The 19393-nt window shown below is 37.0% G+C and overlaps 1 protein-coding gene across 30 annotated transcripts in view; it reads left to right on the top strand.

The window, feature by feature from the left end:
• The window catches only part of DLG2 (discs large MAGUK scaffold protein 2), a 1053560-nt gene that overhangs the window by 678251 nt on the left and 355916 nt on the right, over positions 1 to 19393 (top strand). For all 30 annotated transcript variants that reach the window (XM_074816343.1, XM_074816342.1, XM_074816341.1 and 27 more), the window contains one exon: positions 14979 to 15103. In XM_074816343.1, coding sequence (XP_074672444.1) covers positions 14979 to 15103 — 125 coding nt within the window. The remainder of the gene's footprint in view (positions 1 to 14978; positions 15104 to 19393) is intronic.

Genomic DNA, 19393 nt, shown 5'->3' with positions numbered 1-19393 from the left:
GGAAGTGACTGCAGGAGGGAAAGATCTGGGGGAGTTTCGTATGCATCAAGATTCTACTGTATTGCCAAACATCCCACCTAAATTTATATTTAAAAAGAATCAAAAAAAAAAGGATCAGGATATGTTCTTCTCCCCCCCCCACCCCGCCCCATATTTCCAAATTTCTCATAGGAAAAATCTTTGCCAGAATCGAATGATTTTATTTTACTTTATTGAAACCTTGTGTACTTGATGTACAGCAAATCTAGGAATCATTTCAGATGTTAAAGCAGTGACATTGCTCTATAGAGAAGGCATTGGAATGGATTGATAGCTGTAGAACAGCTGTCCCCTCTTGCCCTGTTCACGTATCCCCCCACATCTGATTACTGAGAAAATAATTATCTTTTTAAAGTTTTTTTCCCTTAAGACCGACCGGTCTTTAATAGCTATTTCATCTGTCTGTTTAAAAGCTGTTTGTTAACTCACTGATTGTTGCTTTTATTCAGAATCTAAATCCTTCCCAGGGTGTCAGCTTTGGCATAAAACAAGGGTATGCACACCCTGGATATTTTGGCCACTTCTAGTATTACCATCTATGATAGTACGTCCCACAGGCTTCCTGTGTCCTAAGTGCTGTTCAGTGGAGAGATTCTTTTGATTATGTTTATATGTATCCCTCCAGTTTCTCAATAACAAATGTCTGCCTTTAACTTTCGTATGGATCTTTTTTTTTTCCCGGGTAACTTTGCAGATGATGACAAACCTTAATAATGTTAAAAATTAATTCAATGTGATAGTTACAGTTTCGATGGATTTTTACCTTTCACATACATTTGCTAATGAGTAGATCACATTGCAATGGCAATGTGTAATTTATTTTCTAGCTATAGAATTTTAATGACAAATCTTATTTTGGCTGGAAAATGCAGTCGCTGCCTTGCTTTTTTAAGGACATTGCCATTATTAGCAGTAGATTTATACAAGTATACTTAGGCATGCAAAATAAAATTGTGATGCAGAATGGAGTCTGTGGATTTTACAAAGTATAAGGACAATGTACTGTAGAAGAGGTATATGCATTAATATGCATATTTAGATTAAGCTGATGCGTATCATAGGAATAAGGAGATGTTTAATCATTAAAATAACTGTGCTTGTGCTCTGAATAGGATTTTAAACAAAACTGAAAAAAGAAAAATAAATATTTAGTATGTATTAATACAAATAATACAGCTTCCTTGTGTTAAATATTTTGGGGCAGTACCTACTAACTCTGTAGTGAATTTCCAGAAGGAGTCTTGAGAAAAGCCAGACAAGGTACCAGCCATGGTTTCTCCTAATTGTTTCTACCTTTGACTGTGTATCAGTGATGGCAGGGTGAGAGTTAGCTGTGAAATAGTATGTCACCAACTTTTTTGAGGTTTTTGGTTTTTTTTTACCTCCACGGCGCACTGGCAGAAATTTGATTGATATCTTCCACAAGTTTTCTTGGGGGAAATATGTAAAGTGAAAGGAAAAGGATTCACAATCATCATAAAAATACTTATCCAGGGTGTGGGAAAATGGGATTGATGTGCCTCCTCTGCCTGATGTGTAACAGGGATGAATGCCTAGCTTTGCTGAGGTGTGTCTTCCTCCTGTTGGACCTGTTCCACTTTGAATACACATTTATATATTCATTAGATCAGAGATAGTGTGCCTGGTGATTAAGGCACTCCTTTGAAATGTAAACCCCAGTGGTGCCTGTTCCAGAACAGCAGTTTGGTTCAGGTTTTGCAGCACAGATGAGTTCTCATCAGCGACCTGCTGGTTATTCTGATCTCATTCTCTCTCTTTCTTGCTTTTTAACACCCTTTCTTACCTCAATTTTTTCTCACATTTTAGAGCATAAATTGCATGCCAGGACTAAGAAACTATTAAATGAAGGTTGATTGCAACTGATAAATGTATGTGAAACATTTTGACTTGCACCAATTTGCATGCTGATGAATTGTAATGCAGAAGTGTCTCCTTCTATATGGTATATATACAGGATATGTAGCAGGCCTAGCCTAATTGAAGATGTTCTACTGAACATGTTTTAAAAGCCAGGTAAAATGGATGCCACCTTTTTTGTACAAAAATATACAATCATCCAAAAAAGATATGTTTATCTTTCCTCATTCTTACAGCTCAATATATTCTGCTGATGTTATGCATCAGGATTTTAGAGGTGTTATTCATGAGGATTTTAGGATGTCAGTAGGGTAATGTTCGGTGCCCTGCTTCAAAACCCACTACAATTCTTTAGCTCTGAAGGGAGTGTGATAATTCTCTCTCCCTTAGGAGGACGGTATAGGAATTCAAGTGTCTTGAAATGGCAATAGTTAATATGCATGTTCATGACAAAAACAGAGGGAAAGTTTCACTGCTAGGAGTCCTTACAAATGTTGTTAGCAATAATCTTCCTTTCTACTGAAATTACTTTCTTCTCTGAGTTTATCCAATACAGTTGAAAAGTAAAGTTAGTGTAGGAGGCCATAGTATCAGGAGCATACTGCTTATTTTTCTGTGACTATTTTATGAGTAAAATGTCAAATCCATTTCAATCGCTGTAGTATAGACAGTCCTTTTCCCTTTCTGAAAGACTTATTTCTTCCAGGTTTTATTTTGCATTGTTAGTTTGCTGTCTGGGGGGTAAATTTCAGGAACAGAGTAGAAGTAGACTCATGTTTTTTCATGCTACCAATAACAGGAATTTCAGCTTTATTTCTGAGAATGGCTACTCCTAAAATGAATTAACAGAAAAAGGTTTTTAGTGACAGAAAAGCTACTGGTAATACTAAGAAAACTAGATCTGAAAGGCTAAGAATTCAGATAAAAGAATGGACTTTCAAAAGCATTTACTTGTAGCCTGGCTTTTCTTCTGAAATAGGTGGTAATATTGTCAGACATCAATAGGAATAGTTTGATTTGTCTGAAAATTCCACTCATCAAACTTATTACTATACTTAAATAGGCTTATCTGTGTGAGCAGCATCTGTGTGTAACCCAGAGGCATCTCAGGCTGTGATCTTTCCATAGAGAGTCTGAAATCAAGTGAAAATGCCTTTGTTGGCTTTTCCTTTTCTTCTTAAAAGGTGTACATTGGTCAACTTCTAGTCTAACTTCCATTTTTCTGGTAGGAATCTTGGCTTAGACTCTTGTCTGTTCCCCAGCTGGTCTTCCTGCCACCTCCAAAAAGGCAAAAGTGGCATCTGTACAGATGGGGAGGAAAGGACTTTCTTTTTCCATGAATCACAAGACCATTATTCTCTGTCAATGAATCACTGACAGCCACCCTTAAAATAATGTTACTAAAATTGAAAATTCCTATTAACTTTTCCTAGAAATTTTTAAGATGATTCAATATGATTCATGACCATTTTGTGTATCTGAGTAGGGCATGGGAATTCAGAATTCCTTTGAATTTTCAACAAAAAATAATACCTGATATTATATGTTATATGAATATTGTTGGGAATGGTAGTCTAGTTCTGTGCACAGTATTCTGTCTATTTATTTATATTTGTGCAAACTGTATTCAGCACACTACCAAATGTTTTACAAGTGTTGATGTAAGTAAAGGAACGGTGAACTTTATCTCAACTGATTTCTAGAAGAACAGGAAAATACTGCCCAGGGAATGTTTTTAGCCAAGTTTGGCAAATTGATACCTCGTTAAAGATTGCTCTTCCCTTTTTCCTCCCAGAAGGACACCTGTAAAATTGTTTTTAATAATGTAAAGGAAATGTGCATTTCTCATGTGACAAAATTAATTCGTTTAGTTTCAAATAACTGTGTGAAAGTTGTTCAAGGTACAGTTTTAGCCATGAGTTTCACCTGACTTTCACAGAGACCATGTCAAGAAAGCCTCTGCACTTAAAAATGTGCAGGTACAAATCTTGGAAAGGGAATTTTTGTAGGAACATATCCATGCAAAATGTTTAAATATCATGTAATTGTCAAGATAAAATTTAGACGGGAAATTTTTAGTGACTGAACTATTCCTAGGCTGGCAGCATATATTGATAAACTTATTTTCTATTTGTGACACTTTTATTTCATAGAAACAGAAAATAATTCAGTTTGGAAGGAATTTGTGGAGGTCATCCAGTTCAAGCTCCTGCTCAGAGACAGACAGCTTTGAAGCTATGTCAGATTGCTCAGGGTCATAACCAGTCAAGTTTACTAAGAATAAGAAACAACATGGACACTGAAATGAAATGTTACAATAAAATAGGGTCAGTGCAAAGTCAGAAAAAATGATGAGATTTAGATGTGTGTCTGTGAAAAACAAAGAAGAATGAATCGCATTTTATGTTATTTATCCTTCTTTGTATTTCTTCTCAGTGAAATCTATAGCTGAGCATCATGGGGCCTGAAAGAAAAGTCCTAATTATTATTCAAAATAAGAAAGTGTTTCAAAAGCTTGCTCTAATGTGTATTAAAAGAGAAGGTAATGTGAAGCTCTGTGTGCTTTGCCACTAGAGTAGTGCGGTGGTGGCAAGGTAAGTGATGCAACAGCAGGAATACTCAAGTCATTTGCCTTTAGGATTTGTGCTTAACTTGAAAGCCTTAAGGGCCTCTTAGTTCATTAATAGTTTAGCTTTTTCTTCCAGATTACATGCCCTGAAGATCATGATTTTGAATAAGGAGGCAAATTAAGAGTTTTACTCATGCATTTCCTTTGATGCAGGATTGAATAAGTTGGAAGGAAAAGATTATCAGAATCTTATAATGGATATAAACATTCCTGATTAACCATCTATGTATTTCAGTAAAGAAATATAAGCCAGGAAATTGTTGGGCTATAATATTTTAAAGATACGCTAAAAAAAAAATGACAAGATGAGAACAACTAAATATACTCATTTTGTATCTGTGAATATGACAGTCAAATGGAAAAGAACAATAGTTTAGACAACAGCTTAGAACTTGGGCTTATTCCAGCACCTTTAATACCCAAGGAGTCTCAAATTCCCCCAAGTGCTTTACAAAGCAATGCTATAGTGATTGTGTGATCTGTTCAAATAAACCCATTTAGGCACGCAGCAGTTTTTCAACACAAAGACTTAGAGCTACAAACTGGTTTAACCAAGGGGTTTCCACATAGTCTCAAGATACCCACTGGGGTTTTCATAGCAATCAGCAGAAAGGGATGAGAGGTGTCATCCTTTAGAGAGGAACTGAAGTCATCACAAGTTTTCGTCTTTCCTTTTAATTGCTAGCACTATGTGGTGAAAACCTGTTGGTTTCCAGAGCTTCAGTAAAATCAGGTTTCTGTTCCCTAAGTCCTTGTACAGAACGTGACTGTCTACTTCTGTCACAAGTTACATTTAAACATGTCTTAATCTCCTCTGGTTTTGCAGATAATTGCATTGTGAAAGCTTCAGTGATGATCATAGAAAAGTTTTTAAAGTAGCCTGTCTCTTGAATAAGCTTTGCTATCCTTTCAATTCCTGTTAGTGTTTTACTCCTACTCCTATTCTTCCCCAACTCCCTTACATCTAGTTACTATTATCACTTAGTGGGTGCTTTCCTTTCCCTGACCTGATTTTTTCACTTTTGATTGTGTAGTCCTGGGAGTTTGTAAAGATGTCAGAGTCTGGTTGATGAGAAGTGTAGTGCTAGCCTGGAGTGACACAATATGACAAAGAAAGATTTTTTTCAAGTGAAGTGAAACTTTCCACTCCCTAGAAACAGCATTTTCCTCTTCCAAAGAACATGCATCATTGTTTTGATGAAACATTTTGGATATTTAATTTTCTCCCATGCTACTATTCAGCTACTCATCAGACTGTGTTTTCTGTGACATTTGTTTGCTTTCATTGTATGTAGCTAACTAAAAGAGGGCATATGTTGCCTAACTTTCCCATATGAAACAGAATAGGCAAGGTCATGATGCTCCCATGATCCTGGGAAAGACTATCCTTACAGAGAATACTGAAGTAGGATGAGAAACACGTTGAAGAAAAGTAGGCATACATGTTTGTCACAGATCAGAGGGTGTTAATGTGAGCTTAATAGAGATACAATACTGAAAACCAAACCTGAAGAGAGTTCACATCTATCCTTTTGCATCAACCTGTATACAGGCAGAGGACACGCAAGCATTTTTTCAAGAGATTGCTTCACTTTGGTAGTGGTTTCACTCCTTGTCTAGATTTGCTGTTTTACAGTGTTGTAGATTTCACATGCACTATGAAAAAACAAATCCACTGGATCTGTTTTAAAATTCTCCTTCCTGAATGCTGTCCTTCATCCGGGCAGAGCTGAGAGAACAATATCCCTCTACAGATAACATGCGAAAGTAAGCATAAGAAGCAGTTGTAGTTGAAGCAGTTGTAGTCGTCTGTATTGTGGTTTTGTAATGAATGTGCTGAACCTGATAAGGAGCTTGAAAACAACAAATGGCACCGTGAGAGATGAAAATCTGTACCATATGGAGCATAATATAACCATGGAGTCTCGAAACTGTGACTCTGGGGAGTGTGCCAGCATACGTGGGAGAAGTGAGAATTTCATGAATTATGTTACTCTTGAGTAGATTTGAAAGTACAAAAGAGTTCAACAGCACACTGATTAATATGCAAATGTCCCTGTTCTCTGAATGAGACAGAAATGTGGCTGTAACGTTTAGGGTTTAGAAACTTGGGCTTTGGATAACACACAGAAGTACAGTATAGTATAGCATGGGCAAATACCTGAAAACATTGCTGGAATGATTTAAATCTAAAGACAGGATTAGATGTGGCAGGATTAGAAAGGTCTAGTATTAGGGTGGGAGATGGCCAAAGAACCCCATACTGTATTGCAGGAAATGGTTTGGTTATTTAGCATGTATCACTCTTTCTTCGGAGTATAAAAACAATACTAGTATAAATGCCAGATTGTGAAAGAATTGCAAAGCAGAATCCTGTCTTGTCTTAAAGATTTGAGAGCCCTGAGTAGGTGGGTTTAACAAACATTTTCTATCAAAATTTGGAATTAGATGGAAGTGGTTTGCGTATTATAAAATCACCTGTTCATTTCAGTGGGATGAAGCATTATCTTGTTAAGCTGTTGTTTGCAATGTGGCTGTGTGCTGTTGAACCGGCATTGTTGAGTGATGGGTAAAACACCCCCACTATACATGTGCCATTGAACTAAGCACGGCTGAGTGAAAGGTAGAAAAAAATCCTTCAAAATCCTATCACTTCATTGTCAGATGGATAAAAGACAGTTGTATTTTTTAGGTGCAAAGTACTTTGTGGAGAAAAAATATTATTGAACAAACTCTGCAAAAGTACTTACACCTACTGATCTTTCCAGCAACCTCAGATGATCATCCTCTTCTCGGGCCTGGTGCATCTAGAGGTATTCCTTCCATATAATCATCTTAGGTGCCAAACTAAGAAATCTTATCTGCTTTAGCACAGAGAAAAAGAGAACTCTTATGAATGACTATTTCAGAGCAGCAGCAAATCCTGGTCTGTATCTAAACCTTCCATGACTGTCAATTAGGGTCAGAGTTTTCAATCATTTGTCTCATTTGTTACTTGATTCACTCTACTTGCCCCACAGCTCTTAGTGTTTTTTTACCCCATCTCTTGCCAAAAAAAATTAATCCCCCACAGTTTTCTAGGCTTGACTCATTCTCAGCTTTCACTTTCTCATGCTGTTGAGTAGTTCTTGGAGAAACCTAACATTGCAGAACAAGGGTGAATGTGGTTTATGGAAGGAGGTGTTGTTTTTTTTGTCTCATGGGAGAAGGTGTTGGTTTTTTTCATCTGAAACGGAAGTATCCTGAGGGAAGAATCATAAGGGGAGCCACTGCTGGTAGCAGCCTTAGCCAGGACTCAGGTATTGCTGTTTTGTAAAACTGCTTTTTCTTATTAAAAAGGTACCGTGTGAGAGATTCATTTTGGATATAACAAAAATTTGCTGAGTATTCCAGCCAAATTGTTTTGAGTATCTGTAGAAAACAAGTATTAGTTTCATATTTTACTTTTTATAAGAAAGTTTCAAAGTGTGACTTCACTTAAGCAGAAATGTAAAATTTAAAAATTAATATGCAGTGATTAAAAAAACTTACTAAAGTGTATGAAAAAGTCAAGTTTCAAATGAAGTGTCTCAGGGTATGTTTCATAGTTCAAGTAAGGGACATGTTTTTCCACCATCTGAAATAAAGTCAACAGTAGTTCATGAATTAACATGTCCTCACGGCAACATTTACTTACAGGAAGGTGCTGCATTAGAAGACCTGAAAAGCAAAACCAAGTAAATCTCATTTTTAACAAAACTACCATAATTGCTAAGCCAACACCACCATCAGAAAAGTGTGCATTACTTACACAGAGCGAGAAAGTGCCCTGCTTGTAGCAGCCAAAGCTGAAAAGCTTTAGGATTTTGATGCATGTATGTCAAATTCTGAAAATCTGTCAAATGCATACCAAGTCTACACTGACTTCAGAGGATATAACTTACCTTTGTATTGAAGTATTTTGAAATTTTGCATAAACAAGAAGAAACCAGCATTGCTTAGATTAAAGAAAGGTTAGAATTTACTGAACCTACAGATCATTAGTGCTCATAAAAAGCTGAAGGATAATTCCGATTGTAAAATTCAACAGACAACTTTTTAAGGAGTATCAAGTAACAAAGTTGATAGGGTCTTTGAAAGTTGTAATAAAGGAAGACAGAAAAAAATATAGCATGTATTTAGGAATGAGTCAGCTATCATTCTGTGAGCTTTCTCTTGACTAAACTTGCTCTGACAAAACCTGCAAATTTAGGCAGCAATTCATACTTTAAAGCCATCTGTAAAAGATGTGAGAGGGAAAAGCATTTCACAAATTTGGCTGTGAACACCGGAGCAGAGGTAGGAAGCCTGCAGGTAAAAAAAAAAAAAAACAAACGCAAACATCTTCAGATAAAATTATATGTATTTTAGGTACACTATTAAGAATAAAGCACATAAGCTGTGTTTTCTGTTTGTGTTTTCTTCACTACATTAAATTCTGCTTCTTATGAACATGTGGTCTGTCAAGGGAAGATTTTTTTTAAAGTCTCGAAATTTTATAGGGGAACAGAATTACTGCAAGGTTACAAGTCACAGATTAAGGTATTTATTATCTAATTAACCATTTTTCCCCTATCATTTCTGTTTAAAAGTTTGCAGCACTTTACATATGTATATTGGTACTGCCCTTTCCTTTTCTCCTCTCTTCCCCAAGCAATAAAACTTTCCACAAAGAAATAGTAACAAACAAGTGCAAGCTCACACAGGCAGTGAGGGTCAGGAATTTTGATTCTCTCTCTGTCCGTGAATGGGCATGAACGCTTCATCCACAAACATGTATGCTGTGACCACTCTTAACTTCCCTTGTGTTTACTGATAAGCAGCATTTCTTAGGGCCTAATGGAAGAGTTGTCATACATATCTGTGATACTGTGTTTGGATTTAGGTTTACTGTGAAGCAGGAAAACAATCATATTGTGGAAACTTGATGTTCTTACTTGGACAAACCCCTTGAAACCAGTGGAAAGCACAGATTTATTTCATAAAAAGATTTATGTCAATTCTTTTATTTACATACTACTATTTATTATTTGCATAGTTCAGCACATTACAGCTTTATAAACACTTAGATTCCTTAACAGCTAAACAAAATAGCTTCCTTAAACCTGTAAATAAAAAAAAACACAAAAAACCACAAAGATCACTTCAGTAATAGAGACTGTGAGAGTATGTGTTGTCACCTGAAAGAGCTTTCAACCTCTGGAAACCATTCTGGGAAGTGCAGTTCCTCACTCTGTCTTGGACTTTTTGCTGAGATGGACTCTGTGAAACAGGCTCCCTGGTACGCTGCCATGACAAGGGTGAGGTTGCAGCAACAGTTAAGTGAATTCTGTGCAGTTCACATCTATTTTTTTTCTGACTTAAATGCCAGAGAGCTTCAAAATCATGTCACTTCAGAACATTATCAGAAATTCTTTTAGGAGCACTGAAGTAATTAAGTCATTCAAAAAGTGTCTATGTGAGTTCTGCTGTCACCTTATTGATTAGAATAAAAAAAAAAGGAAATTAAAATGGAAGACAACTTCTATGTGATTGTGGTATGCCTATTTAGTATGACAGAATACAAATCTCTTGGCCCTTATACAGGGAAGAGCTCAGTCTGCTCTTGATGTGCATTTCTGCTCTCATTTCTGCTTCTTGAATTTATATTCTTCTGTGATTTTGTTAAAGACTGACTTTACATCATTCATAATCAAACTCTGCTCCAAGGCGAAATGCAGCTCTTGAGCAGAAAGAAGAAAAAAATGAGACACATTAAGGAAGAAATCATTTGTAGAAGTGTATGGAAGGCTATCATCCATGGAGAGCTGTAATGTCATGGGAAAATAACTTCAGAAGTTCTCAGTGTCAACTTAACTCTGTTTCCATGGAAATCAGTGTGGAACACTTCTGGGGATTACTCTCTGGCAAAATAAAATGCTGCAACCTATGAAAATGCAGTCTGTTATATGGCTGCTCACAGTGGCGTGTAAAAGGAGAAGAATGCAAGATGGAAGGCTAAATAAGAAGAAGGATGGGTCTCATGGCCTTCTGGCTACCCAAAACCATTACCTGCTGGGGTTTCTTACTTTATTTTTGTGATCTTTATGTTGGCTGTATAACAAGTCTTGAGGGAAGAGATTCAAACTGCCCAGAACTTGCAAGTTTTATCTTCTTCCCCTGGCATGTGAATCATCCATCATCTTATTCTGATCCTAAGTGGTGTGTTTCAGTGTTTGTAGAAGGTGTAACACCAGTCATCTGAAGTGATACTGTGTCTCTCTTGGAGGTCGTCTGCCCCTCCAGGGCCAGAAGAATTACAGCCAGGCCTCTTCCCTGCTCAGGCTGAGCTGTAAAGAACTCAGCTGATCCTTGTTGAGGTGCAAAGTGCTGTCTGAGAAAGGCATAAAAGAGGCAGGCTTGTGTAGTAAACCTTAAGAAGAAGTACTGACCTTCCCTTCAGAGAACAGGAAGGAGGCCTCTGGGGCTGGGGTGGGAGAAATTATTTTGATTTGGTAGTTTGACCTAAGTTTCTCTGTTTGGAAAGTAAAGCTGAGCCAAGAGAGAAATTTGAGCTTGATGGTAAATCCCTGAGAAGCATGAGATCCAGCATGAATAGGAGGAATGAGACAACAGCTTTTTAAGCCAAACTAGGCATGTTATACTATGCTAAGCCTTTTGTCAGGCTGTGTGCATGACTGAGGCCTTGCAACAAAAGGTGGGGAAGCTAGTAAGAAACTAAACTAACAATTAAAAAAATACATTCATGCATCTATTGCTGAGTAGTTTTATGCAAATCTTCCCTGTATAGTCAGTAACTAATTATATGAAGTTTTTGTAGTAGTAGCAATTGAAAACTTGGACAAAGAGATGGCAAGATTTAGGTCAAGAGAGTTTAGCTAATATGAATGGAACATAAAATTATTTGGATATGGACACTTATATATTTGGATATGCAAATAACAATGTTTGAGCAATGCCATTAAAGTTAGTAGGTCTGAGACTTGTTCAGAGTTTTTTGTCCCCTACATAGGTTTTGGGATTTTTGGCTAGATTTCTTTCACCAAAGAATTCTGAAACAGAGCAGGCAAGCATATTTAGGCCTGAATATGAATCTCAATTAAAAAGTATCAATGAAGTATCCCAAAGGAGGAAGACTTCCATTGCTTTACACCTCTTCTGCTCCGTATCAGCTGCTATTAGTTCTTATTAAACATTTATCTGCATTGTCACCAGGCCTCTGAGCTCATTGTTAACTTGCTTTGTAAGCATCCAAGAGAAGTAAGGCTTGTAATAGAAAGAGGGTAGTGAATTAACTTGACAGATATTTACGGGGAACCACTTCCAAACATGAGAGTCAGCATGAAAGAAAGTGTGAATGTTCCACCTTGGAAAATGCAGCGGCTAAGTGATGGTTCAGCTGCTGTTTTGGGCTGAGGGAAGGCAGACATTTTCATTGGTTAACATGAAATGACAGGGAGACAGAGATATGCCAAGAAAAGCTGCGAAGATGATTAACACTCTCTTTTTCTGGGATGGAAACAAAGGACATGCAAAAAGTAAAGGGTGGGGAGCTAACCCTCACAGAAAGGTTCAGGAAGTGTTGTACTAGTAGACAGTACTTAATTGGAACTTGGAGTTACAGCTCGTCAACTGCAATGAGTATTTAATATAACAACCATATGCTGATGAACCTGTGCACTAGTAAGATGGAGCATGAGGTGAGAGATCTGTACATCAGTATTGCTGTTCAGAACTGAAATACAGTAGTTTTTAACCAGAATGTTCCTATTGTATTATTTTTCAACCCAAGGCCATTAAAAGTCCAGCTACCCATGAGTGATGGTAGCCATGCTTTTAGCCTTGTTGGCCATGAGCTGTACAAAGACAGAAGACTTTTCCATGTAGCCAATACAGACCCTTCAAGAACCACAGTGAAAAACACTGTGTAATTGCTCTTAGCTTTTGTAGTACAGTTTCTGGTGCAGGAAAGCCTTGGAGGGATATACCTTGCTGCGGAGGCAGCTACTGTCTTACAGCTTGTAGATCCTGTTGATCAAGTCAAGGACTGCAGCCAGAATAATTGCTTGAAATTTTCTGGATACAAAAGTGGCAGTGAGGAGTGCTGCCCTGTTCTTTTAAAAGGTTATTCCTAAGGGGCAAAATCGGAATAGTCTTGCAGTATAACAGATGCATATTTATGGATAAATGTCAAGGGCTAGCACTGATTCTCCTGAGAAGTCTGTAGCAGTTTTACCACATCACTGCTTACAGTCAGCATTGCTATATTTTTTAGCTCTAAAAAGTTAATGGAAAAAAGTATGGTAGGAGGAAAAGAGCACAGGGAAAGTGTGAAACCTTTTCAGAAATTATTTCCTGCTAAGAAATCTAATGAACTTTATGTGAAGAACTGTTAACAGCTAAGCACACTGCACATAACAGCCAATCTTTGATAGTTTTTAAAGCTCTTCAGGCATGCTTTTTTATTATGATATAGCTGTTTATGTTCCCTAACCGACTAAAAATTATGTCCAGATTTTTCCTTGCTACCCCATTCTTCCTCTTTCCTTACCACGAGCAGGTCTGGAAATCCACCTCTATTCAAAACCACAGATTATTGCATATTTTTTAAATCTCTTTGCAGTTAAGAATAAAACCAACAATTTAATTCTAATTTTTTTAAAGTTTTTTTTTTTTTCTTAAAAATCAAGTATTACTGACTCTAAGTTTCTAGAAATTTGCCCTTGGTTTTAGTAGTGTTTTAAGGCTTTTGTTCCAGGCTTCCTGCAGTGTGTATAAGTACACATTTTTTCATTCTTATGTGTTGGAAGATTAGCTTCATTAATAATATGACATATAGAAAAACTTACAGGAAAATATTCTTAAAGTATTTTTAGAGTGCATGTTGGTGTAGAGTGCATTGTATAACTAGGCATGTGTTAAAATATTGGGAAAATAACCTGAATCTGAGATGAACCTAATGATGAAAGGGAAATTAAATCAAAGATTTATAATGGTGGCCTGGAGATGTTTATTAACTCTACAGAAAATATATACAGAGTGTTTCAGTATTATAATATTTTTCATATTATAGCTAGCTGACAAGTATTGAGATATGTGTAGTCCTAAATCCTTCTCCTTGGATTCTAAATTAGTTCAGTACTGAAAATTTATTCACAATTATGCTGCAGATTGCATGTACATCTCTTGAGTAATGAGAACTGCATCACTCATGAATGCAGAATACTGATAACAGAATTGAGAATTTGACATGCTGCAGGCAGGCAACATGCAGGCTTTCTCACACAAAATGCATTGCATGCCTGACCTACTAATTGAAGTACAGTTCAAAACCGTAGAAATTAAATTTGATTTAAATTTAAACAACAAAAAAAAAAAGTATAGACCTGCCATTTTTATTAGTAACTCTTCTCACTAGGACTGGATACCTGTCCACAAGTAGAAGTTGATGAAATAAAAGTATTTTTAGTGCCCTGAACATATTTCATTCACAGTAGTGTACATATTCTGCAGTATCAACAGTGTTGGATCACTGTGATAAGCCTAAATACCTAATCATAAAAATACTTTGGTATGAGAGAGACTTAATCAAGTATTGCCTTGAATTTTAAGACTCCATCTATGCATAGGGGGTGTCTTAAACCTGCATCTCCCTTCTATAAATAAGAAAGAATCCCTTGCAAAAAATAATGTTTATAGAGAAAAGCATAATAACTTATACTTCCAAAAAAGGGTTAGAATTGTGGGTTTGAATTCTATGTGAAAAACAGTGACTTAATTTGCAAGGGTATGTATGTGTGTACATGCCTATTTAGCCTTCATGATATTCTCACAAGTAGTAGAAGCAGTAAGTAGGTTTATTGAGTAGACTCTCATAATGTGTCTTTCAAACATTTCATTCTAGCAAATCAGTAAGATGAAAGAAAGTCTTGTGGATTTTTTTTAAAGCATGTGAATCTGAGCAATGATCACTTTTCAAGAGAAAAGTGTACTAAAATATTTCAGAGCTAAATGTTATTCACTGTTAATGTTTATAAATGACAGTGGGTTTTAAAGTCTTTTTTCAAAGCTCTGAAGTGTTTTTAGCCTCTAGCTCTCATTGACTTGGATAAATTCATATTGGAGTTCAGATGATAATTTATGTGACTGCTTTTGAAAACAATTAAATTTAGGTCAAATCCTGTTTCTATAGGAGCATCCATTAACTCTGCCATTAAGTCTGGGAAATCTTTCTGTTCACAGCCTCTGTTCTTTAACTGGCGATTTTTTCTGACTGAGTCACCTGCCTTCAAGTATGGAGTTGCCAAATAAAGTGATTTCTTTAAGAAGCAAGGATAATTTGCTCATGCACTGCAAATAAATTCTGTAGAAATCTAGCATCTGGTGACGCATTTACTTTTTTTTATTTTTCCAGGGGAATTCCGGCCTGGGATTCAGTATCGCTGGAGGAACAGATAACCCACACATTGGGGATGATCCTGGGATATTCATTACTAAGATTATACCAGGAGGAGCTGCAGCAGAGGATGGAAGACTCAGGTAAAAATGAAGTAATTATGTATGTTTGGATACAAAATGGATCATTATTATAAATTATTCTCTAGGAGTCAAAAGCCAACTGGGTCTTTCATGGGGTCAAGGGAAGTAAATGACATATTCGAGTCTCCATTCTGCTAAGGTAGAAGAGCTGATTTAAGTAGCTTAGAGCAACTGAATAAGGTTAGTTAAGTCCTGTATAAAGGGGGATTTGCTGGTGCCATCTTCATCTGTGTACCAGTCATTTCATTTAGTCAAAGGGCAAGATGAGAGACAGAAGGAGGAAACAGGCACATCAGCAGGAAAATCTTCCCTGCTTGGTCTTGTTCATGGCTGAAGGACTATGCATTGGTGTTACGCATTAAGGCTGTCAAGACTTCCCAAACTACAGAGCCACTGCTAAATAGCCACAGCTGTTTGTAGACACTTCCTGTTATTCGACTGCAGTAGTAAGGTGTGCTTACTGCTGTTCCCAAACATTTTTTTGCTCTGTGAGGATGTGATTGTTATGCTCTATATTCTGAGTCACCTCCAGAGTAATCTATTGCTGTGCTCATGAGATAGACACACAGGTCACCCCTGGTTCTCAGATACATGGTAGCACATCTCTTAAACAAGTGGAACCACAGAAGTGCTTGTGCTTCTCTTTCCTTATGGACTGAATGCAGAAAGGCTTCTGTCTATCACAGAGACTGCCACCCATCTGTCAGTCATGAAGCCTGCTGATGCTCCAAAAAGGCAATTTAGCTGGAAAGACTTGGGATAAAATTCTAAAGCTTTCATGATCTCAGCACTGGAATCTGAGTTCTGGGAGCCTTTGCCAAAAACAGATGGTCTAAAATTCATGAAATGGGACCAGATGGTAGCAATAACTTTTTTTCCCAAAGCCTTTTCCTTTAATTCAAAGTTAAAAGTAGGGGGAGTTGGCCAGTTCTTAGAGCAAGTTTTGGATTTTTCTTATAGTGGGTTAGTAATTTGATTTTGGAAACCATTCTTATTTTTACTGTGATAGTGATGAGGAGTCATGGTGTTTGGCAGTGCCTGAAGAATTTATGGTCTGAATATGACTGTAGACAAAAGGAGTAAGAATAATCTCATGCAACTTTATGACTAAAATGCAGCTATCTACGCCTAAGCTAGTCATCTTAGAATCTCCTAACAGTGAAGAAAAACCCAAGCATTTCTAGGTTGTGATTCATCTCATCCTAAAGTCAATGTCTAAAATAGAACAGACAAATCACATCTTAAAAGGGCCTATATTTTCACTGGTGACTCAAGTGAAAAGGAGTTTCTTCACCTAGTTCAGCTGTAGTGATCTATACTGCAAATGTTTGCATTGGGCCAGATAAGCTTAATGCAAAACAGAGCACGAGGAAACAGCACTATTTGGAAATCATGCTATCAAATTTGACATGATGAAGAGCATTAGGGGGGTCTTAAACCTGCATCTACCTTTCTACAAATAAGAAAGAATGCCTTGCAAAAAATAGTATCTTTTTAGTAGAGTTTTTAATTACTTTTGAAAGCTTTTTTAGTTTAAACTATTAGGACAGAAGCCACTGCAGTATTTTGTCATGCTATCTTTGTATGAAATCAAATATTTCATAACTCATTGCTATACTAATTACTGTAAATTTAACTTATGTGAATATTTAGTAATTATTGTGTTGTAAAGGTCTTAGAAAGACCTTCTAAACCCACAAAAAATAGCATACAAATGTAATTCATTAATCCATGGTAAGATTAGACCTGGCAAACTTTCTGTTTTGTAATAAAAGTTAAGTAGTACAAGTATAGTTATCTCAATACTAAGACTTAGATAGTATTCTTACAGTATTTGTTAGCACATTTTGAAGTAAAATGTTATAATTGATAAGCATATATTTGGCATGATCATTTTTCCTATTCTCATTTGTAAACCTAGTTTTTACAAAGATTCCTCCTTTCCTTGTTTTATCTGGTAAATGGATTTTACTTTGCTATGATGCTAGCAAAGACATAATCCTGTCATGTTTTAGGAACACCTGAAAATGTATTTATCAGTGATCATTACTGATGTGCCACTGAAGAGAAGAGCTATCCTGGGGCAGTCTCCACTGACTTACATGATAATTAATTTTACATATCAGAGTTTATCAGCTAAGGCCACTCTACAGGAACAAAAGCTCAACAACACGCAGTAACATCTGCCAAGAATAGCAATAACCTAGGTTCCTAGCAAAAGCCCAATTTTTAGTTATCTGAGAACGGGAGATTGGTGTTTATGCACAGAAAAATTATATACTTTCTCATGTCCATTTTTGCCTCAGACTCTGCCTGCAGATACTCTATATTATATAGTAGTGCAGACTGTTTGAACTGCCTTCTAAATCTACTGTCTGTTTTATAAATCATAAAAGCCTGTAAAACTACTTCTACTGCATTTTACATGAAGTCCTTTTGATCTAACTTAGCTGAGTGAAGTTCTTCAAATAGTGAGACTGTGAAGAGACCGGCAAGAAATGGACTTAATGCAAATCTTACATATGTGTGTGTTTACAAGTGGAGAGGAGTAGGTCAACTGGATTTTCATGTAAGTCCAACAAAAGCAAATGCAACCTCCTGCACCTTGGAAGGAGTAACTCTCCAGTGGCAATTTATAGTTGTAAGTACATAAATATCAGGTATAAATACCTGATGGGAGGGAATGAAGCAAAAGGAGCCAGACTTTTATCAGTAATGTACAGCAACAGGGAAAGGAGCAACAGACACAAAACACATGAAATTCCACTTGAACATCAGGAAACACTTTTTTACTGTGAGAGTGACAGCCTCTGGGCACAGATGCCCAGAGAGGTTGTGGAGTCTCCATCCTTGGAGATACTCAAAACCAGACCAGACACGTTCCTGGACAACCTGTTCTAGCTAAGCTTGCTTCACCAGGGAGGGTTTGATGAGGTGATCTCAAGAGGTGCTTCCCAACCTAAATGATACTGTGATTCTGTAACTTCCACCTGAGTCAGCAGTGTGCCCTGGCAGCGATGAACACCAGCATGGAGGTCAACAGAGATGCACAGAGAAAGGACTGGAGGCCACAGTCACATGATGCAGTAAGGAAAATTCCAGTTGGGTCTGAGGAAAAAAAAAGTCGTTTTAATAAGGATAGTAAGGCACTATAACTGGTGGTTCAGTGAGATTATGGGATCTCTGTCTTTTAGAGGGATTCAGAGTTTATCTGGACAAAGTCCTGAGCAATGTGATTGAACTTACAATTTGGCCCTGCTTTGAGAAGGAGGTTGGACTAGATGACCTCCAGAGGTCTCTTCCACCCTGAATTGTTCTCTGATTATGTAGATTATTCTTATATATAAAACCTGTGTGTGAGGCTGGAACAAAGGTGATTAAGTGCCTGGGGTTTTTTTCCTTTAGTGGAGAACAGTACTTTTATTGACCATAGGTACAATTTGGGTTTGTATCACTTCATGGCCCATATCTCTACTTAAAAAATAGTAAAAGTTGTCAGCTACTTTAGACTACATTAATTTTAATAAAACATCCCTGGTTTTGAAAGACTTCTTGAACTTTCAAATACTAATCACAGAAGCACAGAATCACAGAATATCTCAAGCTGGAAGGGACCCATAAGGATCGAGTCTAACTCCTTGCTCCTCGCAGGACTACCTAAAACTAAACCATATGACTAAGAGCACGGTCTACACACTCCTTGAACTCTGACAGGCTTGGTGCCATGACCACTTCCCTGGGGAGCCTGTTCCAGTGACCATCCACCCTCTCAGTAAAGAACCTTTTCCTAACGTCCAAGCTGAACTTCCCCTGACACAGCTTCACTCTATTTCCTCACGTCCTATCACTGGTCACCAGAGAAAGGAGATCAGCACCTCCCGCTCCGCTGCCCCCCTTGAGGAACAACTACTATGTTCACATACTACCTTCCCTGAAATGCACTGTCTTCTAGAACTAGTATAAGACCAATACACTGCATAATTCAGATTTTAGAAGACATTTTAGGTTAAGTACACTGACTCCTAATCTCACAAAATACAGACAGCTGTGGAATCTTTTATGATGTCCATATAATATATAGGAAATAATTTCATATATAGTAAATAATGGAATAAAAATTAATTAATTTTAGATTTGATTAGCTAAATGTGAATATAAAACCTTGGGACTAACTGAAAATTAGGTTTTTCTGAATGCTGCATGCTGTGTTTCTTTGAAGCTTTAAGTTTCAAGTCAGTGACAGACAGAGAATATAAAACCTCCAGAAGCAGCAACCATTCCCACTGAGTT

Source organism: Strix aluco, chromosome 2 (assembly GCF_031877795.1).
Source record: "Strix aluco isolate bStrAlu1 chromosome 2, bStrAlu1.hap1, whole genome shotgun sequence".
Classification (NCBI taxonomy): domain Eukaryota; kingdom Metazoa; phylum Chordata; class Aves; order Strigiformes; family Strigidae; genus Strix; species Strix aluco.
Note: the sequence above shows the minus strand (reverse complement) of the source record. Positions and strands in the feature narration are given on the sequence as shown.